At 37.2% G+C, this 25899-nt stretch overlaps 2 protein-coding genes across 2 annotated transcripts; both read left to right on the top strand.

The window, feature by feature from the left end:
* The first annotated feature begins 9160 nt into the window (after positions 1-9160).
* On the top strand, positions 9161-13757 carry LOC132643803 (receptor-like protein 9DC3). Its single transcript, XM_060360332.1, has 4 exons — positions 9161-9251; positions 10824-11270; positions 12536-12622; positions 12925-13757. The coding sequence occupies exons 1-4, from the start codon at positions 9161-9163 to the stop codon at positions 13755-13757; spliced, it is 1458 nt and encodes a 485-aa protein (XP_060216315.1).
* Positions 13758-20659: 6902 nt separating this feature from the next.
* On the top strand, positions 20660-22301 carry LOC132600786 (acyltransferase Pun1-like). The gene has a single exon (XM_060314180.1). The coding sequence runs from the start codon at positions 20752-20754 to the stop codon at positions 22141-22143; it is 1392 nt and encodes a 463-aa protein (XP_060170163.1). The 5' UTR covers positions 20660-20751; the 3' UTR covers positions 22144-22301.
* The last annotated feature ends 3598 nt before the right edge of the window (positions 22302-25899 follow it).

Here is a 25899-nt window from a genome sequence, read left to right as displayed (position 1 = left end):
ACAGGTTCTAAACAACCATTCGTACCTCTCGAAATCGACAGAATTTTGAAAAAGGCCAGTTTGCCCAAAAGTCAACCTCGGGTCAATCTGTTTTCACTTCTAGACACCTCAGAAAGCGTGTCAACAGCCCCCTTGGTCAAAAGTGAGCTAATCAATGCTCGGGAATAGGTGAAAATGCCGAAAGAACTATAAGGACCAAACAAATCGTTACATCAGATACCAATTGAACCGTTGCTCGTCCTCGAGCGAAGAAAAGAAGGGAAGTAAGGAAATACCTGAATCAGTGAACAACTGGGGATATCGGCTACACATATCAGACTTAGTTTCCCAAGTAGCCTCTTCCACAAGATTGTGCTTCCATTGCACCTTCACAGAAGCAATCTCTTTAGACCTCAATTTTCGAGCCTGCCTATCCAAGACCGTGATAGGATCCTTCTCATAAGTCAAATTCTCATCAAGAAATATAGAATCCCAACGGACAATATAGGTATCGTTGGCATGGTATTTCTTCATCATCGAAATATGAAATACTGGGTGAACTCCCGCCAAGCCTGGAGGCAATGCCAACTCATAGGCTACATCACCGATACAATCCACAATCTTAAACGGACCAATGTATCTGGGGCTCAACTTGCCCCTTATACCAAACCTCATAACACCCTTCATGAGTGAGACCTTCAATAGAACCTGATCACTAATAGCAAACTTCAAGTCCCGAATCTTTCGGTCCGCATATATCTTTTGCCCACTCTGAACTGCTATGAGCCTGGCTTGAATAACTCTCACTCTACCAAAGGATTCTCTCAATAGATCCGTGCTCCCAGGTTGAGCCTCGAACCCATCGAACCAACCAATCGGAGATCTACACCTTCTGCCATATAAGGCCTCAAAAGGCGTCATACCAATACTTGAATGATAACTGTTATTGTATGCAAACTCTACCAAGAGCGAGTGTTGGTCCCAATGATCGCCAAAGTCAATAACACACGCTCTCAACATGTCCTCGAGCACCTGAATGGTCCGCTCAAACTGGCCATCGGTCGGGGATGGAAAGCTGTACTAAAGTCCAATTGGGTACCCAATTCATCATGAAATGCCCTCCAGAACTGGAAAGTGAAGATAGTACTTCGATTAGATACAACAAAAATAGGGATCCCATGCAATCTCACAATATTCCGGATATATATCTTAGCTAACTTCTCCGCGGTATAGGAAACCTGAACCGGAATAAAGTAAGCGGACTTAGTCAACCGATCCACCATCACCCAAATAGAATCAAATTTGTCAAGGGTCTTCGAAAGACCCGTGACAAAATTTATGGTAATCCTCTCCCACTTCCACTCGGGAATGGGCATCCTATGAAGCACTCCACCGGGTCGCTGGTGCTCATACTTTACCTGCTGGCAATTTTCATATTTAGTCATAAAATCAACTATATCTCTCTTCATACGACGCCACCAATAGTGCAGTCTCAGGTCACAGTACATCATAGTCGCTCCCCGGTAGATGGAATAGCGAGAGCTATGGGCCGCAAATTAAAATCAACTGAATTAGATCGCCAACATGAGGAACGCACACGCGTCTTCTAATCCTCAGAATTCCCTCAGAATCAATCACGGCCTTCTTGGCCTCCCTTCTTGACACCCTATCTCGGATCTTTTCTCAACTGAGTATCCTCAAACTGATGAGCCTTGATCCGATGCAATAACGATGATCTCACCTCTATACAAGCCAAAATCTTGCTCGGGGCCGAGATATCAAAACGGATGAAACTGTTGGCCAAAGTTTGAACCTCCATGGCTAACGGACGCTTGGAAATAATTAATCGAGCTAAACTCCCCATACTCATTGCCTTGCGACTCAAGGCATCAGCCACTACATTGGCTTTACCAGGGTGGTACAGAATAGAGATATCATAGTCCTTCAGGAGCTTCATCCATCGGCGCTGCCTGGAGTTCAGATCTCTCTGGGTGAACACATGCTGAAGGTTACGGTGATCGGTAAAAACCTCACAATGGACACCATACAAGTAATGCCTCTAAAGCTTCAAAGCGAAGACTACGGCCAACAACTCCAAATTATGGGTAGGGTAATTCTTCTCGTGAACTTTCAACTGACGGGAAGCATAAGCTGTCACTCTACCCTCCTGCATCAACACAACAGCCAAACCCATACGGGAAGCATTACAATAGACAACGAATTTTGTGCCTTTCACAGGTAAGGCTAGGATCGGGGTCGTGGTCAAAAAAAGCTTTAGTTTTTGAAAGCTCTTCTCACAATCATCCGTCCACTGGAAGGGAACATCCTTTTGAGTCAATCTGATGAAGGACGAAGCAATAGCAGCAAAACCTTTCACAAAGCGACGGTAATCACTGGCCAAACCCATAAAACTACGAATCTCGATAACGGTAGTGGGCCTCGCTCAACCCCTCACAACCTCAATCTTCTGTGAATCAACCATGATCCCCTCCTTGGACACCACATGGCCCAAGAATGCTACAGACTCTAACCAGAATTCACACTTAGAAAATTTAGCAAACAAATTATGTTTCCTCAACAACCTAAGGACGGTAAGGAGATGGCTCTCATGCTCCACTCTACTCTTAGAGTACACCAAGATGTCATTAATAAATGCAATCACAAAAGAATCAACGAACAGCCTAAAAATGCCATTCATTAAGATCGTAAATGCCACTGGGGCATTGGTAAGCCCAAAAGACATCACTAAAAATTCATAGTGGCCATATCTAGTCCGAAATGCTGTCTTCGAAATATCCTCCGCCCTAATCTTCAACTGGTGATAGCCGAAACGCAAATCAATCTTCGAAAACACTGAAGCACCCTGAAGCTGGTCGAACAGGTCATCAATACAAGGCATAGGACAATTGTTTTGAATGGTGACGTTGTTCAACTGGCGGTAATCAATACGTATTCTCATAGGTCCATCCTTCTTCTTCTTCACAAATAATACGGGAGCACCCCAAGGGGAGATGCTCGGTCTAATGAATCCCTTGCTCAATAGATCCTGTAATTGTTCTTTAATCTCTCTCAACTCAGCAGGTGCCATCCGATATGGCGGAACGGAAATGGGACGAGTGCTCGGGTCCATATCGATACAGAAATCAATGTCGCAATTGGGTGTCATACCCTGTAAATATATCGGGAATACCTCCGCGAACTCGCTCATAATAGGGATAGACTCAAGGAGTGGGGATACAATGGTCGTATCACGAACATGTGCCAAATACGCTAAACACCCCTTATGACCGGAATAGGACAGAGGTGGCCTCAAAAACTGACTGGCACCCCTCGTACCAGAACCCCCAAAACTGCCAGTCTGACATGGCTTTTTGTCACCACCACCAAAAGCACGGGTCTTAGTCCCCTTAACCATAGAAGCATACTCTATAATGGACTGGAAGGAAGCCCTTATAGACTCCATCTAAAGACAAGGAATTTGTATAGAACCCACTAGTCCTCCAACAAAGCGTCTGATCCTATCGACATCAGTAGGGATCAATGGAGTAGAATATCGGGCAAAATAGAGGAAACTGGTCACATAGGACTCCAAAGACATGGCCCTCTGCTCAAGGTGTAAGAACTGCTCCCTACGCGCCTCTTCAAGGAACAGGGCACATGCTTCTCAAGGAAGGCCCGGTAGAACTGAGTCCAAGTCAAAGGAGGAGAACCCTCAGGTCTGCACGCCAAAAAATATCTCCACCACGTCTTCGCGTCACCGCAAAACTGGTAGGACACATAATCTACGTCGTGGGTCTCCACTATCCCCATACGGTGTAGCAACTCGTGCATATCAAGAATGAACTCAGAGGCATTCTCAGAAGAGGTACTAATAAACCTCGGCGATCTAGCTTCCGGAACCTCCTAACCAGCTCCTGGTCGGAAGCAGTCATCACAGCGCCCTCCATAGGCCTAATCTCATCACCAGGAGTGGGTATCGCGTCCATACGAGGATCCATAGCTGCAGCAGGATGTACTACCCTTGTAGGTCTCTACTCAATGGTTTGTACCCCATCCCTAGTCTGGGAACCACCGCCGGATGTGGTGACACCGGCTTCCGCCTGCTGAGCATCAACATTAAGTAGTACTCTAGCCATAGTATCATGCATGGCCTGATCAGAAGTAACCTCAGGGTGGGTCCGAGCTGGAGCCATATACTCAGGCTCGGGGGGGATGGAGATCTATCTCGACGTTGTCCTACTGCCGAAGCTCTACTCCTAGCTGGGGCAGCTCTGCGGCTTCTTGCTCTGTCGTGCCCCCTAGTTGTCACCCGCCCTCATGTACCAGCCGTAGCCATTGGCTGTGACGCCTAATCTCGGGCCATGGTAGCTCGAGTCCTCACCATCTATGAGAGAAAAGATAAGAGTCAGATACCAATTTGAATAAAGTAGCACGATCGAAAGAAAGAATTTGAAGTTTCCTAAATGTCTTATAGCCTCTCGCGGATAAGTACGGAGCTCATCGTACCGATCCACAAGACTCTACCAGACACGAACTTGTATTTTGGATCGGGTAACTTAGGGCTTTGATACCAACTTTGTCACGACCCAATTTCACTGAATCGTGCGAGCACCGACCTTCCCCACCTCGGTAGACGAACCCTTAACTCAACGTTCTCAAATAATAAAAACAACGGCATAAGGTAAAATAACGTAAGTCTCACTAATATAATATAATATCAACAAGTGCGGAAATAATGAAATCCATCCCAGTATCTAGTCTGGTCATACAAGAGCATCTAAATCTAAATACTAAAAGTCTGAATAATAATACATAAGTAGTCTCAAATCATGTCTCAGAATATAAAGCAAGATATCAGTGATAGAAGTCTTCAAGGCAAGCAGTGTCCATGCTTACCTTGGAAACTCGAGTGGAAAATGAAGGGTCGATCAGCCACGGGTCCAAGAAGTAGATCTGACCTGGCACTCTGCATTTATAAAAGAATGCAACAAGTGTAGTTCAGTACAAACCATAGTACTGGTAGACATAATCGGCCAACCAAGCATAGATAACACAATTTAAAAAATAAGCAGAAAGCAAGGAATCTAACAAGTACAAGAAAATAAGATCACAACCAAGTACTCATCATCGCCTACGTAAAGCCTCTAAACCCAAGTACACCAAGTCTGAAATATATCTGATCCAATCATCACAATCAATCACCACGAATCTCAATCAAGTCAAATGCAATGCAACAATGGAATGGATGAGATGTAATGACAAGCAAACAAGGTGCACACATGTACTCCGAGCAGAAATATCAACGTCTCGGTGGCACAACCCAGTGTGACTCGCTAAGTCTAAGTGCTACCCGTCCCGGAGCTTTGTCCAACATACAAACGGGACCCTGGCTAATTGCTCACAGGGGGAGCCTCATCGGCATCACTCTGGGGGACCCGCGGAATCCATGCACTAACAACGATTTTGGGATATCATCGGAATCAGCCATGCAACAATGATGTCGGAATAGATCATCGGTCATCTGCCATCTTACAATCATTCAAGTAAAAGAGTCTGTCAAATATCAATCTCACACATAATCAGTGATTCCAGAATTGAACCTCAGACATCGGCCTTCTCACAATCACTTAAGTAAAAGAGTTTATCAATATCATTTTCATAAAATCAACTATTCCGGAATTGAACCTCGGACATTGGCCTTTTCACAATCACGTAAGTAAGGAGTTTATCAAATATCAGTTTACTCAATCAACGACACCGAATCATCACTGGGTATAGACCATATATCATGAACGTGTGAGAATGCGTGCAAATGCGTATATGAAGTATCAACAATCAAGCTCAATATCACAAGTACTAATGAAAGGGTACGCCAATAATGTATCATATCACAATACCAATAATGGTATGCCAACAATATATCGATATCACCAGTACCAACAACGGGTACGTCAACAATGTATCATAACGAAAATCCCAACAACAGTATATCAATCATATCTCAGTCAAGACTCTAACATAGCATCTAATATCTACCACTACTCGTGGCGTCAAACCATCAAAATGGAACAATAAACACACATAACAGGGTGGCTAGTCCCAACACACAACATGGCCCAGCCTAAGGCAATGTCCAACCCAACTTCATGCCTGAAGGTTCGCATATTGTCTCCGACATTATATTCTAAATATGTGATTTGCTATGCGAAGTCTTACTAGAGGTAAGATAACCTACCTGGACTGCCGAACCGCAACACCAAGAAGTCACTCTTTTGCTTTGCCCTTCCGGTGAACCTCAGAACCAAACTAGTCTAAGCGTAATCGAATTCTATATTAGAAATCATGAAGATTGATACAAATATTGTTACTATTTCAATTCAATCCATTTTAACCCTAGAAATTGGGGAAATAGGCCACAAGGGAAAAACGAAAAATTCGCGAGCAAAATACCAAATTGAGTCCTAAGTAATCATAACCCAGCCATTAATTGTTGAATTAGCCCAAGGACTTGTCTAATTTCTGATCCAAGTAAAAAACCCCAAATTGGGTATGAATCCTAATTCTCCAAATTCGAAATTCAATGTTAAAGGTGAAAGATATGAGATTACTAAGCTTAGATTCATCAAATTTTAACATTAACATCATCAATTTATCATATAAGACCCTAAGGAAAAGTCTCCCAAAACCCTCCTTTAAATTCTGTTTTTGAGAGATTGAAAGGGGAAGAGAAGAATCTAAGATGATTGTGATTAAGGAAGAGTAAAGGATTAGGCAAAGTTTACCTCCAAGAATTTCTTCAATTTCTCTCCAAGAACAGTTTCCCCAAGCTCCAATATCGAGATATGAGATACTGAGGGTCTAAGGCTTATTTAAGATACATTTAATGGATTTAACTGGCCGTCACCCGCTGTAGCGGTACTGTGACCGCCCCAGCGGCCACCTGACCGCATCAGTGGTTAAGCCTAAATGGCTTGGACTGCTTCAGGGGCAGGGCTACCTCCCCAGCGGTACCGCCAAATCGGGCACCAAACTTTAGAAACTTGGCTCAAGATTTCCTTCCGATCCGATTTTCCGACTAACTTCCGAGGCCATCTGCTCACATACCAGATACCTAGTCCCATATAAAAAAGTGCTACGAATGCGCCTGTAGCCTCGAAATTCCCAACGGAGGTCGCGTTGACCGAATCAACCACCAATGTCTTAATTCTCATTTCCTATCCAAAGTCCCGGAATGTATTCGAATGCATTGGGAACCGAACCAAATACACATACAGGTTCTAAACGACCATCCGGACCTCTCGGAATCGACGGGATTTCGAAGAAGGTTTGTTTACTCAAAAGTCAATCTCGGGTCAACCCTTTTTCACTTTAAGCCTACATTTTCAACAAAGTTGCCTGAATCCGGTCTAGATACCTCAAGAAGCGTGTCAACAGCCCCTTGGGTCAAAAGTAAGCTAATCAATGCTCGGGAACGGGCGAAACCATCGGAAGAACTATAACGATCAAACAGGTCGTTACATAGATTAATAACATTATAAAGAAATGTAGTAATAAAGCTAGAACAAATTAGTATAAGCAGCTGGTTTCATATTAAGAAATTCTGAAATGATTATTTTTATTATTGTACTATTAGTAGAAATGCTTTTGACCAAGAATTAGGTAAAAAATTATTTTATAAGTTACCAGGATAAGAGAAATAGAAGACAAATGGAATAAGAGAGAAGAAGGAATACAACATCCTAATGTAAAATGGTCAATAGGACATATAATACAACATATAATGAAAATACTACAAGAGAAATGTATTCATATACAAATACAAAAACAGTTAAAACAAAACGAAATGAGTTTTTGTAAAAATGTGGTATACACTACTCAAAGTTACGATAAAGATAATTATAGAAAGGAAAAACATAGAAAGTATAAACCACAATACAATAGAAGTTATAATAAAAAGAAATATTATCTTAGGAAATCTGCAGCTAGAAAGCCTTATTTAGATAGAAATAGACATGTGAGAAAATATAGGACAGAAAGAAATTACAAAAATAGATTAGAATGTTTCACCTGTGGAAGTGTAGAACATTTAGCAAATACATGTCCAAAAAGAATAAATAATAAGACAAGAAATTCACAGTTAATCGAAGACTTTTAAGAAACCTTAATAAATGTAGATGAAAACATGTCTGATAATGAAAGTATATATTCTACAGTAAGTGTAGATGTGGAAGAAAAGGTTAAAATAGACTCATCAGACTCAGAAGAAGAAGAACTAATAAATGAAATAGGATTAGAGAAATTAGATTTAGAAGCGATTCAAGCAAGCATTTCAGCAAATATCTCTGAAGACTGTAATCATGAATTTGAAAGAAATAAAGGATTAGATAGTAATGCATGCTTCTTTTGTAAATGGTACCCTAGTAAAGAAAAAAGAGCTAAATGTAAAAAATGTTATGTGGAAGGATTTATCATGTGCATTGACAAAGAACTTGATACAAAAATAAACAAAGAAGAAAAACATAAAAAAATAAAAATAGAGGATCCTACTCTCAACCTAAGAAAAATGACATTAGAAGCAAGAGTAAATGAATTAGAGACAAGAATACATAAATTAGAGAAAAGAAATCAAAAAGAAGAAGGTAGCGAAACTGAAGAAATAACTTCATCTAACACAAGACCAGTAATTAGACCCCTTAATCCTATATCAGAAGACAATTAAGAAGAATTAATGAGCATAGAAGATTACGAAGCACTAGTCTGTAATGAGGATATGAAATTAGGAACAATAAAGATACTTGCAAGAATAAAAAATAGACAACTACGAAATAGAAATATTAGCATTAGTAGATTCGGGATACACAAAGTGTATAATAAATAAAAGAGTAGTCCCACCAAACTTAATTAAAAAATCCTTGAAAAACCAGCTGCAGCCATGCAAATGGATGGAACACATAATATATATAGACATTATGTTCATAAAGCATACATTAGCTTTGTAAATACATGTTCAGAATTTTACAAGCCTAGCTACAAAATGGATTAAATATGGGTGAGAGATTTAAATATAAATGTAGACTTTGTCATAGGATTAAATTTCATATTACATAATAATGGTAGTTGTATGATTACAAGAGATGGAGTGATATTCTTAAAAAATATCACTCATACATCAGTACAAACTATGAAAGCTGAAACTACAATAAGATATAAGAAAATCCAGACTGCAGATCAGATAAACTTGCAAAAGAAAGAAGATAGTTGGTGTAAAGACTGTGAAGAAAATAACACATGATGTAAACGAAAAACAGAATCAAAGAATTTAATTCTAGAATAAAATGAAGAAAAAGATATATTAGAAAATGAAGATCTATTAGGAAAAGACTATACTTTGATAGATATAGAAACATAATTATATAATTTCAAAACAGGAATAGAAAGAATATGAGTGATAAAAACCCAAAGAGATATAGAGAATATAGTAAAAAATTTAGATGAAATAGAAATAATAGTAGAAAAACCTTTAAAACATTGGGAAAATAACAAGGTTGTATGTAGATTAGATATAATAAATTCAGAATATGTAATTAAAACAGCCTTAATAGAAGCCACAAATCAGGACTTAGAAGATTTTAAAATACAAATTAAAGAATTAATGAATCAAGGAGTAATACAGAGATATGCTTCTAAACATAGATCTGCGGCCATTATGGTAAGAAATCATAGTGAGATTGTAAGAGGAAAAGCTAGAATGGTAATAAATTATAAAAGACTTAATAATAATACTAGAATTAATGGATATAAATTGCCAGATAAAACAAAATTAATAAACAGAATACAAGGAAAGAAAGTATTTAGTAAATTTGATTATAAGCCAGGATACGACAGGTAAGAGAATGCATGACTATAGTATAGAATGAACCGCATTAACCTGTCCTGAGGGACATTTTGAATGGTTAGTAATGTCATTTGGATTAAAGACAGCTCCACCAATTTTTCAATAAAAAATGGATAGTATATTTGGAGAATACAAAAGGTTTGTATTAGTATAAGTAGATGACATAATAGTATTTAGTAAAGACATTAAAGAACATCTAGGACATTTACAAACGGTATATAGACTATTTGTAGAAAATTGAATAATAATTAGTAAGAAAAAGATGGAATTATGTAAAAATTATATAAATTTCTTAGGAGTAGTACTAGGAGATGGTAAAATAAAATTACAACCCCATATATCTAAAAAGACCCTTGAAATGCCAGACAAACTAGATAATATTAAAGAATTACAAAAATTCTTAGGAATAGTAAATTATGCTAGAAATTTTATAAAAGACTTAGGAAAAATGGCAGAAGATAAATGATAAAAATAGTAGTCGGAGAAGATGGATAAATTTTATAGATACCATCTCAACATACAATTTAATATTTCGAACATTTTAAGGGAAAATATAATAATTTAGCAGACTAATTAAGTAGATTAAAAAATTACTGTCAACTAATAACTTTATTTCATTATTGACAGCATCAGACCAATAATCCCAAAGACTGTAGACAAGGGAAAAGGCATTCAAGCCTCACCCCAAGAACTTACAGACAGACAATATAAGGTAATCTTCATTTCAGACCACAAGCTTCATTAGGAAGTACTGTTTTAGAGAGAATACAGTTCAGTCCAAAGCATAATTTAATATTTTTCCACTGTCAAACATGACATTTAGAAAATTGCCAGAATGTGTAATAGACAGATCCCATACATGTTTAGTAGACAATCTATGGATATTATACAATAAAAAAGACACAACATTTTATAGCAACTTTAAATGCTCTTTGCCAATATTTTACAGACAAAAATCAAGACAAAAGGTTTAAATTTTATGTTGTAATACACAGCAAAGTAAACGACATTTTTCAAACTTGGCCAGAAGTTATAGATTCAATTAAAGACATCGAGAAATCTTTGTTTAAAGGATCTAATGATTTTACTGAAGCTTTGGACTATGCAAAAGGAATACTGGGTCCAAATTATTATATTTCTGCAGCACTTAGACAAAATCTAGATAAAATTCCTCAATATAATATCCAAAAGGACACAGACAAAGTGATTTTTTGTGACCATTGTTCTTCCATGACTAAGGCATTCAAAAGACTAAACCAGAAAAATGAGACATTGATCCAAGAAAAAGCAAGACTCATGGAGCAAGTGAGAATGCTAGAACACAGACTTCAAGCAGTCAAATTTGAATTGGTTCAATCACAGAGTTTTCCATCTCAAGACAAAATGGATGAGACGGGTGTGCATTCCCCAATGAATGCAGTAAAATCCACTGTATCGGATAAAGATACAGCTAGTCCGGTTCAAACAGTAGCCGGTAAAGACTTATCAAATCCGTAATGGCTGTCACTTTGCCAAAAAGTGAAGATAAAGGTTCTTCATCACTCTAGACAAGGAGAAGACCCCAAAAACATTAACACTAGATGACAATTCAAAAAAGGAAATTTTACTTTGAAATTTTGAAAGTATTTATTTTGAAATTTACTTTGAGATTTTATAAATTTGATACAAACCACAATATTCTTGCCGTTAAGAACTTTACTTTGAAATTCTGAAAGTATTTATTTAAAATTCTAAGTTTATTTTAAAAAAAAATAAAAAATTATACCCCACTTTCCCTTTAGTCTTGTGGCAAAGGAAGAGATTTTTCTGTTAATTATAAGGCTTCTATATGTACTAAGCTAATTTGACTGCTTAAAGTCTGTGTTCTAGACTGATTTATCTATTATCCTAGTGGAATCCACACTTTATGTTCTATAAGAACATTATGTTATTTGCTAAATAAAAAAAAAGACATCTCATTAACCCATACTTCCTTAAACTTTCATCAAATAACATGGATGCTGGAATAAATATCACTTCTCCTAGTCTAGCATATTTGTTGTTATCATCTTGTGAACTGAAGGCTTTTCCACACTTGAGAAATGCAACAACACTTATGTACTTGGATCTTTCTAACAATAAGATTGATGGTCCAATCCTTAACTAGTTTCGCGGCATGAAGTGGGACTCATTGTTGCTTCTAAACAAACAATAACAACAACATACCCAGTGGATCCCACAATGTGGGGTCTGGGGAAAGTAGAGTGTACGCAGACCTTACCCCTACCTTAGGTAGGAAGACTGTTTCCAAAAGACCCTCGGCTCCAGAAAAGGCATAGGAGAGGTTAGATACGGGCAAACAATTCAAAGCAATTATGAAAATGAAAACAACGAAAGTGAATAAGCCATGATAAACCATTCTGTGCAAACAGATACTCGCAGAAATCAAGGGACAAGAAACTAAAGATCAATGCAGCTACTCACAAGAAAGGATAAACGCGACTACCTATTAGCCTTCTACCCTGATCTGAGTCCTTCATACCCTCCTATCTAATGTCATGTCCTCGGTAAGCTGGAGATGCGGCATCTCCTGTTTAATCACCTCTCCCCAATATTTCTTCGGCCTACCCTCATATCCAAGGTCATTGTTCTTTCTAAACCTTTCTTATAATTCATTAACAGGACACATAGAACAACCTCATCGCCCTACTCTAAAGTATCTTCATCTTAAATTTAACTTCCTTCAGGGTGAGCTACCTTCTTCTATCTGTAAGTTGAAGAACCTTACATTACTGGATTTATCACGTAACAATTTCAGTAAATCAGTTCCACATTGCTTGGGAAGCATGACTTGGCTAAAGGTTCTCGACTTGAGAAGAAATAATTTTGCGGGGAGTCTTCCACCATTATGTACTCAAAGCACTTTGTTGTATACCATTGCCTTGAATGAAAGTCGTTTTGAAGGATCTGTCCGTGTGTCATTGCTCAAGTGTGATCGTTTAGAAATATTTGATGTGGGGAATAACGCTATAAATGACAAATTTCCAGATTGACTGGGAACTCTTGAATAGTTGCAAGTCCTTATATTAAAGTCGAACAATTCCATGGACCTATAAGTACTAGGCAGAAGCTTTGCTTTCTCAGGTTGCGGATTTTCGATCTGTCTCATAATGAGTTCAGTGGCTCGCTGCCTGCAGAAGTTTTTCAAAACTTCAAAGCAATGATAAAAGATGGCACAGACAAAGGTGACATCAGATATATGGAATTGGACTCAACTGATGCAGCGTATGAGGATTTAGTTAGGTTGGTGATCAAAGGCCAGGAAACTGAGCTAGAAAGAATCAGCACAATTATGATAGCTATAAATCTCTCTAGCAACCATTTTGAAGGTGTGATTCCAAAAGCAATAACAGATCTTGGCTCACTTCGGCTACTTAATTTATCCCGTAACAATCTCAGAGGTCATATTCCATTGGAATTGGGGAAATTTAATATGCTTGAAGCGTTAGATCTCCCTTGGAACCAGCTCACTAGAAAGATTTCACGGGAATTTGCAAGAATGAATTTTCTGGCAATCTTAAACCTCTCTCAGAATCTTCTTGTCGGACCAATTCCTCAAGGTCCACAATTCTACACATTTGAAAATGAATCATACGGTGGCAACCTTGATTTATGTGGTCCTCCTTTGTCAAAGCAATGTGGAATGAGCAATTTATTGGAGTTCGAAGAAGAAAATGAATCATATTTTTTAAGTGGATTTACATGGGAATCAGTAGTCATAGGCTACAGTTGTGGACTAGTTGTTGGAACTGTCATGTGGAGCCTTATGTTTAAAGCTCGTAAGCCAAAATGGGTTGTGGAATTTCTTGAAGGCGCTTTTCCCAAGAAAATGAGAAGGCCATAGAAGAGAAGGCCGGGAAGGCGGACTTAATTAAAGATTCAAAGAGCCAACTTGTCTTTGTATAATAAGTAATGTTGGAATATTATGCTTTTGTCTGTGTTTTAGTTTGTTTTCTAATTGAACTGTCCAGTTTCTGTTTCTCTTTTTAATTTTCTGTTTGTTGTTTGTATATGTGTTCTCATAGCAACTTATATGTGTTATTATAGCATAATGATCAACCTAAACACATATATTTGACTTAGACGTGGAGACGATTCTCAAATGTTTAGAAGCAAATATTTGAGCGCTAAGTTAGGCTAGGAGAAACAATGCAGATGATTCTTGTCGTGCTTAAGAAATAGGTTCCCCTTCCGCCCTTCGTATTATACATCTAGGTGTTGACAGAAGTGATCGATACAGCTACTTATTAGTAAACAAAATAAGAAAAAGCAAAGCAGTAAGCATATAGAGTTTGGTTCATTAGCGAAGTCACTTGATCAGAAAGCTTGTATTTAATTTGTGTGAAAAATAGTTTTGTGGTTCTCCATCTTTCTAGTCATAAAATGTTCTCTAGTTCAGTTTCCACTTCTGTTGTTTTGATTTTAGTAAGTTCTTACATATATTTATACTTCGTGACAAATGTTATGTCTCTGGAACTCACGATCGATGTTCAACAACTAATTCATATTACTTGATTATGAATGAGGAAAAGTTTTTCTGTTTTTTGAAGGGCAAATGCTCTCTATCAGGATATTCTTTATCTTTAGGGTTCGAATCTGCAACCCCTGGTTTAGTTTTACCAGGATCCATGTATTTAGTATAACTACATGCCCATATTGCATTATAATTGTTCTTATACAAAGTGGAAAATAAAACCTCTTTTTTAGTGCAAATGAAAATTGATTGTCTATAAGGTAATACATGTGCATTGACCACATTACTCTTATGCCGCAGTGTTTGACAGGTTAAGAAGTTAAAATAAAATTAAAAAAAAAATAAAAAAAATTGAAACTTTTGATTTTAAATATGACAGTGTGATTTTCATGGCTATAAAAAGTATGGCACTAAGGGTTTCTAATGTCATTCTTTTTTTAAACAGATTAATAGGGAAATAGTGTCACGTAAAATGATATATGGAAAGTACTATATATAAAGTGTGATATCAATTCTTACCTATTACAGATTTATAGTAATTTAAAAATTAAAGGAAAAGAAACAACTATATGCATTATATACATGAACCAAAGGCCTCTAGGAGCAAAATATGTTGGTTGTGAGCATAGAGTAATTCTTTTATATAAATAGTTAATTTGAATGGGAAAAAAAGACTTATTTATTTATTTTGGTTTTCCATCCAGTGTCTGCTACTTACAATGAGATCCCTACTAATTGGGATCCGTGCCCCGTGCCACGTGCCACGTAAATCTTATTTTAGGGGAAACGCTCTCTAACAAAAAAATTTCCATATCCAAGACTTGAACACGACACCTATCCATCCTACCATAACTCTTATTGGTTAAAAAAGGACTTATAGTACACAACAATTTCAAAAAATCACTGAATTGAAATGAAATACATTTACATTAAACTATGATAGAAATGTACTGTTTTGACGACAATATTGTCATGGTGAGGAGTGGCGGAGTCAGGATTCATATTAATAATGGGTGTCAAAAAATGTAGAAATGTCATGACCTAGGTTCGAACCCATGATCTTAAAGACTTTTTGCAACCCCTTAACCACTACGCTAAGCCTTTAACTTGTGTTAAGGGGTGTCAACAGTAGTATACATACCTATAAAATCAAAATTTCACCTATATATACAATGTAATTTTCCGGCGAAGGGGTGTCACTTGACACCCCTGAAGCCAAGGTGGCTCCGCCCACTGAGGACTAATAAATGGAAGTATAATCTTCAACAAGTGTGGTAGTTAAGATTTTGTTGTACTAAACTGGTGGCTAAAAAAGCAGTACCAAATTAAGAAAAAGGTTCAAAGAATTTAAATTTTTTATCAGATGTCCCGGAGGGACAAAAGGATTTTGAAATTCAAAAACAAAGTTTGTCCAGGAGGGACAAAAGGATTTTAAAATTCAAAAACAAAGTTTTCTTTTTTAATTTTATTACAAAGGAGGATTAAATATACGGATATATAACTTAGGCCTCATTTGTTGCACTTAATGGAGATCTGAATTTGAATGGGTCAAACGTTAAACCATATTAAGTACATTGATTTACATTAACATGGAAGCACTTATTTGGCCTAAATATGTCTTAATCATTAAGATATTGGACAAAGTCATATTATCATTAAGAGGTACTTTTGTATGAATAATTTTTACACCACTCATTCCATAACCACCACCAATGACGCACGCCGGATATTTTGTAAGCTGTGTCGAAATTTAAAGAAGTGAACAAATGAATAAACCAGTATAATGATATCCCATTTTAGGAAAAACAATTCAAGTGCACAACTACAACACTTCTCGACGGATTTTCATTTTGAAACGTATTGATAATAGACTCATTAGAAATATTACGGAATATTTTTTTCATATTTAAAACACCAAACAACAGCTAAAAAGCTCAGATATTATCAAGAAGTTCCAACTAGAAAGAAGAAGAATAAACAAAAGATATTGAGAGAACTTACAATTGAAAGAGTAACACGTTGTAGTTTGATCCCCAAAAAAATGCAAATTATAAAAAAGAATGCTTTTTTTTTTTTTTTAAGTTAAGGTTTTAAGTTTGATTAAATAATCCAATGTGGTTTTAATTTGTTATTGGTTGTCCCCGGGTTTTAATTTGATTTAGATTCTAATTAAGAGTCACGGCTCTTATTTATATATCTATTGAGGAAATCTAAATTCATAGATGTTTGCTTAGTTGGATGAGTTTGTTGTTTTTATTAAAAGAATGAAGGGACCAAACCTCACTGAAAAGGAACCTTGTTGGCGTTTGTACTTTAATTAATGACACTAAAAAGGTGTATATAAAAAAAGCTAGAATATCTAGCCAGTTTCGATCCCGACGACACGGTTGGATTATTTGAGCACTTCACCAGCAAGCTGGGGAGGTTTCTTGGTCAAGCTGCGTCATATCTTTTATATCTATCATGTTTTTGTATTGCATATTTTGCTACCCATACTTAAAGTAAATTTTTTTCCCGACCAAGCGGTGTCGGATGACACCCCTCGGATATATGTGGGTCCGCCCCTGACCACCACTTCCATCCACTCATTCCATAATCACCACTCCCACCCTACACCCAACCCCACCACTCTCACCCCTACACCCAACCCCATCACCACCCACCACCGTCCCCCACCCCCGTCCCCCGCAACCCTCACCCACCCCCGTCCCCCATCCACCACCCCACCCAGTAGTTGAGCCAGGATTTTTACTAAGGGGGGTTCAAAATATAAAAAAGTAAACAGACGAAGAGGCCAAAGGGGATTCAACTATAAAAAGGGGCAGCTCGGTGCACTAAGCTCCAGCGATGCGCGGGGTTCGGCCCTTCCCCAGGCCCACAACTCTTTAACTCCTAGCTAATTTCAACTACGAGTAAATATTATACCTAAAACTCCCCCGGGAACTAATCTTATGACGATACCTTGAGTTTTCATATACACGGGCTGCCGAAGGTCCAATAAACCGGGCGGGTCGTCCATACAAATCTTTCTGATCCGCTAGCTGGTGGTCCTCTCCAACGAGTCAAGTGGCTTTCCGCTCCTCTCAAATCCCATTCCTCCTTTTCAGTCGCCCTCTCACTTCGTTCGAGACATTCCAGTCTGAAGTCAGTCAAGTCATGGAATTGGGAGAAGTTCCCCCTTAACCAACCCCTCAAACGGAGGGGGAGGAGAGGTATGACCATTACTTTAGGTGATCTCTTATTGAAAAGGCTCGGCTTCAAAACCGTACGTGTTGATCGGCTTCGCGAGACCATTTCGGTCTACACACACATGGCTGTTCAATGAGCTCGAGATAGCTGCCTGATGAGAGGAGGCAAACTCGTGGGATCGTATATAACTTTTAGGAGTGCTCTTTTCATCCAACTACAATATCGTTCTTTTTCTTTTCTTTTTTTTTGGGCTTTTACCATTGTCGTCTTAATTTAACAGTCGATATTTGGATCTTTTTCACCATTACCAAAATGTTGCCACCATTTATTTCACACGGAGTTTTGTCTTTTGCTTCTTTAGTTTCCTTTTTATAATCATATCACATTGAAAAATGGGACAAAAAAATGTAGATAAGGTTATACTTTTGACCGTGTTCAAAGGATGGTGGAATTTATAAATAGTTGAAATGCAATCGAGATCAAATTTGCGGCTATGTATGTTTGTTTATTCATCCACTTTACCGTGATTAAATGGCTAGCATGTGATGGACTTTGTTTGACTACATGAAAATAAAAAATAGTTATACTCCTACTCCCTCGGTTCCTTTATACTTAATCTATGTTGACTTGACACTCTCTTTAACAAAATGCTTATTAAGAATTTACTTTACTAAGTTAACATTATGATTTGAAATCTAAGTTTGACTACTAGCTAGTACTTTACGTAGTTATTTAATAATAATAATAATAATAATAATAATAATAATAATAATAATAATATTGAAAGAAACTGATAAACCTCTCTTGATTTGCTAGAATGAATAAGTAAAAAAGAAAATTTATATTTTCAGTATAAGAAATAAGTAAAAAAGAACAAAAAGAATATATTTAAAACGAGATCGCAGAAACATAGAAGCTCAAATTTACTCTTACGGCAATGACACAGGTGAGGTTCTAATCGAGGCGTGTCTATTGCATGTTGAAAATTCTTTGTGTATATGATATATTGGGTGAAAAAATCGCTTTTTTGGTGAATTTTAGGAACTAAAAGAGCCACAAGGTACTCTGCCTATGATATATTGGGTGAAAAAATTGCTTTTTTGGTGAATTATATTACTAATGACGAGTCTTCGAAAAAATTAGGTGAAAACATCTTCAAGTTGATCTACGATATTGAGATGTGTAACATGAAAGCAATGTTATTGCATACACTTGTTCCCATGCAAAATAAAAATCAATATCACCATGCTCCTTAATTAAGAATGACGTAATGTGTATAATATATATGCATGGTTCAGAACATATAAATTAAAACTTCTAAATCCACCTCTATTTTTTATCATTTAGTGTGAAAAATTATTCATTCGAATACAGAGAAAAGAACTACTACTAATTTATAAGTTCAGATTAAAAAGAGAGGATTTAACTAAAATAATTGCTAAATTCTTTGGTAGGGTTGGTATTTATAAATAATTGAATAGAATCGATAAAATAATTTTGCCTCTCTGTGTATAACTGTGTTTGCTCATCCACACATAAAAGTTTCTCTCGAAACATTAGAAATGATCAATCGTGAAGAAGTTGAAAATTCTTGCTTTAAATCATGTGCATCAAAATTACTTAATTAAGAAACACCTTATCCACTACTAAGACCATATATCAGCTGTTCAACATGAATTTTATATTCATACCAAAGAAGTCAAACTTTCTTGTTGATTTTTTAATAATATTATCACCAGTACAAAATTTCCAAAATGATATATATATATAATTTTGCAGTGTTTATTAAGGTTGGTGAGAGTGCGTATGCATTTGCGCATCATCCCATGTATTATGCCCTTTTTTTCTTTCCATATGTTGTTTTTATTTGACAATCGATATTTGATGTTAGGGGATAATATATGTCTGTGAAAGTATGATCCGTCCAATCTGCTTAATTATTAATTCTCCCATTTATTAATTCAATTTATCTTTGATATGTTAGGGATCATCTAAAAGTTGGAATAATTTTGAGTTAAGTAATTATTCAGCCTAAATTGATCGATGAGATACCTTGTCAATAAAATTCTTTTCTATTTATATTACATAGAGCTAAAATAACAATAAAAATTAAAAAAAAATTGGTAACTACTAAATTATTTTTAAAAAATTAAATTTGGTAAGAGTCCGGGTTGGGCTATATATGACTCATTAATTAGCCTTTCTTGACTAGTTCATCCCAAACCAGCAAACTTTCGGCAAGGTTGGACAGTGATATTCCAACGGGAGGAATTTGATTTTCCCTATCGATCTATTTGCAGAATTCAAAAAAAAAAAATCTATATTTTCATTCTATTCTCATATCTATAGAAAAAGTATACTCATTTTGATTGAATCCATTTTAACCCGCCTAAATTCAACTCAAACTCGATATCTTATTTCCTCGCAAAGAATCCAAAGATATTGGAATCTTTTTGCTAAAGCGGTTTCCACTTTATCTTGAAGTTTAAATAGCTGGTACAATGGTGGACTTTGACTAAATGGAAAAAAAAAAAAAAAAAAAAGGAACTATAGTATGGCAGTCCAAATTTGACTATTAATTTGTCATAGACGTTTGACTAAAACAAAAAGAAAGAAACGTCCAGAAGTTTGTTTAAACTTCTTGGCTAGTATTTGCTAGTATTTAAAGGCTGGTGTTTGTGTGTGTCTATACATAGAAACAAAAGATTAAGAAGAAAAAATCATTAGTAGAGATTTTAAACTTTGCAGATAGATTTTCATTCTATTTTCACATCTATAGAAGAAGTATACTCATTTTGATTGAATCCATTTTAACCCGCCTAAATTTAACTCAAACTCGATATCTTATATCCTAGCAAAGAATCCAAAGATATTGGAATCTTTTTACTAAAGCGGTTTCCACTTTATCTTGAACTTTAAATAGCTGGTACAATGGTGGACTTTGACTAAATGAAAAAAAAAAAGAAAAAGGAACTATAGTATGGCAGTCGAAATTTGACCATTAATTTGTCATAGACATTTGACTAAAACAAAAAGAAACAAACGTCCACAAGTTTGTTTAAACTTCTTGGCTAGTATTTAAAGGCTGGTGTTTGTGTGTGTCTATACATAGAAACAAAAGATTAAGAAGAAAAAATCATTAGTAGAGATTTTAAACTTTGCAGGCAAATTAAAGATGGCTGGTTATTCAAGATTGCTGTCAACAATCTCCAAGAAAATTGTGAAACCTTTTACTCCCACTCCACCAACTCAAAGAATTCACAAACTTTCACTTCTTGATCAATGCATGGGCAATTTTTACATGCCTCTTGTCTTATTTTACCCAAAACACCAACTAGAACAAGGACCTAAACAACTCTCTAAACTTCTTGAAAACTCATTCTCAAAAGCAATGACTTATCACCATCCATGGGCGGGAAGTTTAAGAGATAATGCCACCATCCTTTGTGATGACACTGGGGCTGAGTTCTTTGAAGTTGAAGTTAATTGTCCTATGGCTCAAGTCGTTCATCGCCCAGACTTAACATTTCCTCCAGGACTATCCTGGAGGAATGTTCCTCCAGCAGATGCTGGTGGCCGGTTGAGCGTAGCTCAATTCAGCCATTTTGACTGCGGAGGAATAGCAATCAGTGTGTGTCTGTCACATAAGGTGGGTGACGCGCGCAGTGCCTTCTTTTTCTTGAAGGATTGGGCTGCATTAACTCGACAATATCCAAACGGGAAATTAGTATGTCCTTCATATTATGTCCAGGATTCATTAATGCCATCACGACCCGATGGTCCTTTGGACTTCCCAGTTGTGGTTGAGCCAAATACGCAAGAAAGTGTCGAATTTGAAAAGAGGTTTTTCTTATCTGAATCCAAGATAAGAGCCCTCAAAGCACTGGTCGCATCTGATCCATCATCAGTAGTGCAAAATCCAACAACGACCGAGGTTGCCAGTGCACTTGTTTACAAATGTGCAGCAACTGCTGGGGCAAACTTATCAAATGGTAATGATTCTTCGTCTCAGTTAGTCCTGGTATCGGATTTACGAAAAACAATTCCACCTCCAATACCATCAACCTCCACAATTGGGAATATTCTCACCGCCTTTAACACACCAATATACAACCTAGGTGACCTTAGGTTGCCAAAATTAGTAGCCGATATAAGAAGGTCCAAACACGAGCTCTCCACCAGAGATAATTTCAAAGAAAACACGTGGGTCTTAGAGATGCTGGAATACGCAAATAGAATTAATACAGGGACAGAGGATGATCAGTCGTACCGCCAGAAGAGTTCAAGTCACGATGTGTACCGATGTAGTAGCATATGTAACATGCCATTTCAAGATTTGGATTTTGGATGGGGGAGGCCTAGTAGAGCAAGCATGGCAAGTGCACCATTTAGCAATATGTTTTACTTGATGAATACACATGATCAAAGTAGAGGAATTGAAGTGTTTGTCAACTTGAACCAACAACAAATGTCCATTTTTGAACAAGACAAGGACTTTCTCCAATTTGCTACTCCTGTTGATGATGTTCATGAGGACGAAGAGAAATACTGCAGGGAAGCTTTCTAACTATATTGCAAATGAAGAAAATTCTTACATGTGATAACACAAGGAGCTTATAATTGAATAAGGTTATAAATTGTATTTAGCTATGTTTCTAAATTTCTAATTCATTTGTGTATGATGTGCTTGTGTTTATTTTATTGTAGAACACAATTTTTTTAGTACTGATGTTTGTCTTTCAATTCTTGGGGACATGCCTCTCTACTCTACTATCCTTATAAGTTTACGGGTTTCTAAAAGGATCTCAAATTAAATAATAATTGAATTTACAGTCAAATATTAATTATGAATATAGAGTGAGTTTCTGAATATATAAACATGATTTGAGTAAAAAATTACTGGATTGACGCAAGGACACATGTTACCATATAGATCCGCTTCTCTGACAATATATATATATATAATCGGAGTATTTCATATTTATTTTCAAATATATACTTACTAAAAAGAGATGAGAGAGAGAGAGTGTGTGTGCGTTTGAAAAGCAAGTCAGCTTGGTACTTTTATTAATGGAGTGAATTCCATTTTTGGCCTGCTTTAACTGAAAAATGGCCTCAAGTCAAACTATCCGATTGGCTCATTAACCCCTTTTTGAAATTCTATACCATAAGATATAGTAAGAAATATTACTTGTGGAGAATAATAAAGAAATGTATTCTCATTTAATCATTTTTGAGGTACTGTAGGCCAGGGGTGTTCTATGTTTAATTAGTTTAATTAGAATTTGCTTTGAAAACCCAAACCAATTATGTAAGTTTTATACAGATATAACCCAAAATACAATTTATCGACCCAAAACTAGAGGGCAGTGACGGGTATCCGACGAGTACGGTGCTCTAACGGCATGATGAAAGAGTAAATAAGGTGAAGTTCTACGTGACTCTGTATCGTCATTCACATGCAAATGGGACACCAGACAATCATGCACTATGATGCAGCAATTTATATTCGAAACATAAAATACTCAATAAGCAACAATTTTCCCAAAGACATCAATTATAACAACAAATCCTAAAGGGGACATATTCAGCAACAAATGCAATAATTCGAATTTCGAAGCATGCTTCTAAACAATTGAAAACCTTCAAATATACCCCCAAACAATTCAAAAGGTTAAAAGTCTGCCTCTACGTGACTTTCATTATATCGTTAGTGTGAAGGACATATTTGAAATGAACAATAATGGCAAAGGCTCTCTTGAGCCGATAGGCTAATAGAAATTATATAGTATAAGACAAATTGCAACCTTTTAAGGGACCCTTTCCCTAAACGAAAACATACAAACTTAATTGAAGACACTTTTTGAATCAATAACATACATGTATTGTATACAAGGCTTAATCAAACATAATATCGCTTGTAGGCCTTATCATGACTCATCTTGGCACACATGAGCCATGAATCATTTAAAACGTAGCATATGTATTAAATCTCACCTAAGTAATACTATCACGTTTGCTCTACTTTACTATATATAAAATTCAGCACACCTATAACTAATACATGTATAAGCTATGAGGAAAATCTATATATTATTTTATGCGGGATAGAAGATGAAATAACAGACATGAATCATTAAACCCTGCATAAAATAATATATAAATTCCTCATAACTTATACCTGCATAATTCTAACCGGCTACTAAAAGACCGCTTAGCGATATTCAATCGCTCATCCATGACTATACCTACCCCAACCCCACATATGTATCACGATTTCGATGTGAAATTCCACAAGTGGCCATTAATATGGTTCGACCTATTTTTCCACATCGTCCCGTGTAGTCCTAAGATAATAACCGTTTTACCTTTGGTGGACGAAAATAACCTCTCAGACATTTTAAAAGTTCCCCCCAAATAATTGTTGGGTCCATCCCATAATTTGAGGAAGGAAGCATCTCCCTCATTTTAAGGAAGAAAACAAGGAAGAAAACATTTCTCTTGTTTTGAGGAAGAAAACATATTCCTTGTTTTAAGGAAGAAAACATTTCCCTTGTTTTGAGGAAGAAAACATATTCCTTGTTTTAAGGAAGAAAACATCTTCCTTGTATTTGGCAAATTGTCAAGTGCTTGCTTGAGTCACAAATGACATCAATAGGTTCATTTCATCCCTATAAATAGGGAAGCCTTCTATCATTTGTAGCATCACCAAGAGCAAGAGAGAAAAACAGTAAGGAAAACACTTGAGTGAGATATAGGTATTCAGTTTAGGATTGGTTTTTTGTAATAGTTGAGTGTGAGAGTTGCTCCTCCTATTGTAATTCTATTCCGGTTATGAATAAAAGACTTTTTCAATCCTAACAAGTGGTATCAAGAGCTTGGTTAATCTTCCAGGCCAATCTTTTAAAGTTTCGTAAAATTTTCAATCAAAAATCTTTTGTCCCAAAATTGTGCTCTAAGTATACCATTAGAAAGATCTCGTTTCGAGGATTCCGAATATATATTTTTCGGAATTTTTCGACCACCGGAAGGCCTCCAAAAGTCCAGTCAAAGTTTCTCTGTCCGCCATCGCCGCCGCCGCTCCGCCACCTTCCGGCCACCAGCTCGCCGGAGAAGACGACCGGAGAAACCCGATACGAACAACCTGTTTGACCAGAACCAGATCTGGTCAAAGTCCAATTGCCACATCATCCTTTTGTTGACTTTTTCAACCAGCCAGTGATTAAACCGGCCCGGTTCGGTTTGAATTAGTGCAGCCCGGTTCACTCTATTTTTGTCCGGTTTTCAGATTAGTCAGACCGGTTCCCTAGGTTTTCGACCATTCCGAATTCAACCGTGAGTCCCGTTTTGCCTAATTCTGCTTCCACAGTCCAGTACAAGCAGATTAGGTGCACTATATCATGGAGAAATCATCATCGGATACCATGATTCCGCTAACATCCTCAAATTATAACATGTGGAAACCTCGTATGGAGGACTTGTTAAATTTGAAGGATTTAGCCGAGCCGCTCGAAAATAAAGGTGTCAAACCCGACAAGAAGACAGACGAAGAATGGGCAAGAATGAATAGGAAAACGGTCGCACAAATTCGACAGTGGATTGACCATAGTGTATTCCATCATGTCGCGCAGGAAACGAGTGCTTACAAACTTTGGGAAAAGCTTGGGAGCATGTACCAAGCAAAAACGGCTCGAAATAAAACATTGTTGATGAGGCGATTGGTAAATCACAAGCTACGTAGCGGTACCTCTGTCACAGAACACACAAGTCAGTTCCAAGATCTCGTGAACCAGCTAAGTGCATCCGAATGGGTTCTCAAAGATGAGGATCAAGCAATCTTGCTCCTAAGTTCTCTACCTGATAGCTGGGAGACTCTTGTCGTCACTCTCAGTAATTCCGCCCCCAATGGTAAGGTGACCATGCAGATGGTCACGGACGCCTTAATAAACGAGGAATCGCGAAGAAAAGAAGTCGGGGTAGATCAATAATATGCCCTTGTTTCTGAAAATAGTGGACGCAATGGAGGTAGAAGCGGAGGTAGAGGAAGAGGCCAAGGCAAAGGTAGAGGTCGAGGTCAAAGTAGAGGAAGATCTCAAGTTCGAGGGAGATCACGAGAGCGGGGAAAGTCCGTCGATACCAACACTTGGTTCGAGGGCTATTGTAACTATTGTGGAAACTATGGACACAAGGAGGTGGAGTGTCGAAAGCTTAAACGGGAGCAGCCTCAAACTAACCAGAGTTCGAGCAAGGAAGATGGTGAGACCATGGTCACCGTGTCACCAGACATTGCACTTGTTACATGCGGAGAGGAAGCATGCCTACA

The sequence above is a fragment of the Lycium barbarum genome, chromosome 6 (assembly GCF_019175385.1).
Source record: "Lycium barbarum isolate Lr01 chromosome 6, ASM1917538v2, whole genome shotgun sequence".
Classification (NCBI taxonomy): domain Eukaryota; kingdom Viridiplantae; phylum Streptophyta; class Magnoliopsida; order Solanales; family Solanaceae; genus Lycium; species Lycium barbarum.
Note: the sequence above shows the minus strand (reverse complement) of the source record. Positions and strands in the feature narration are given on the sequence as shown.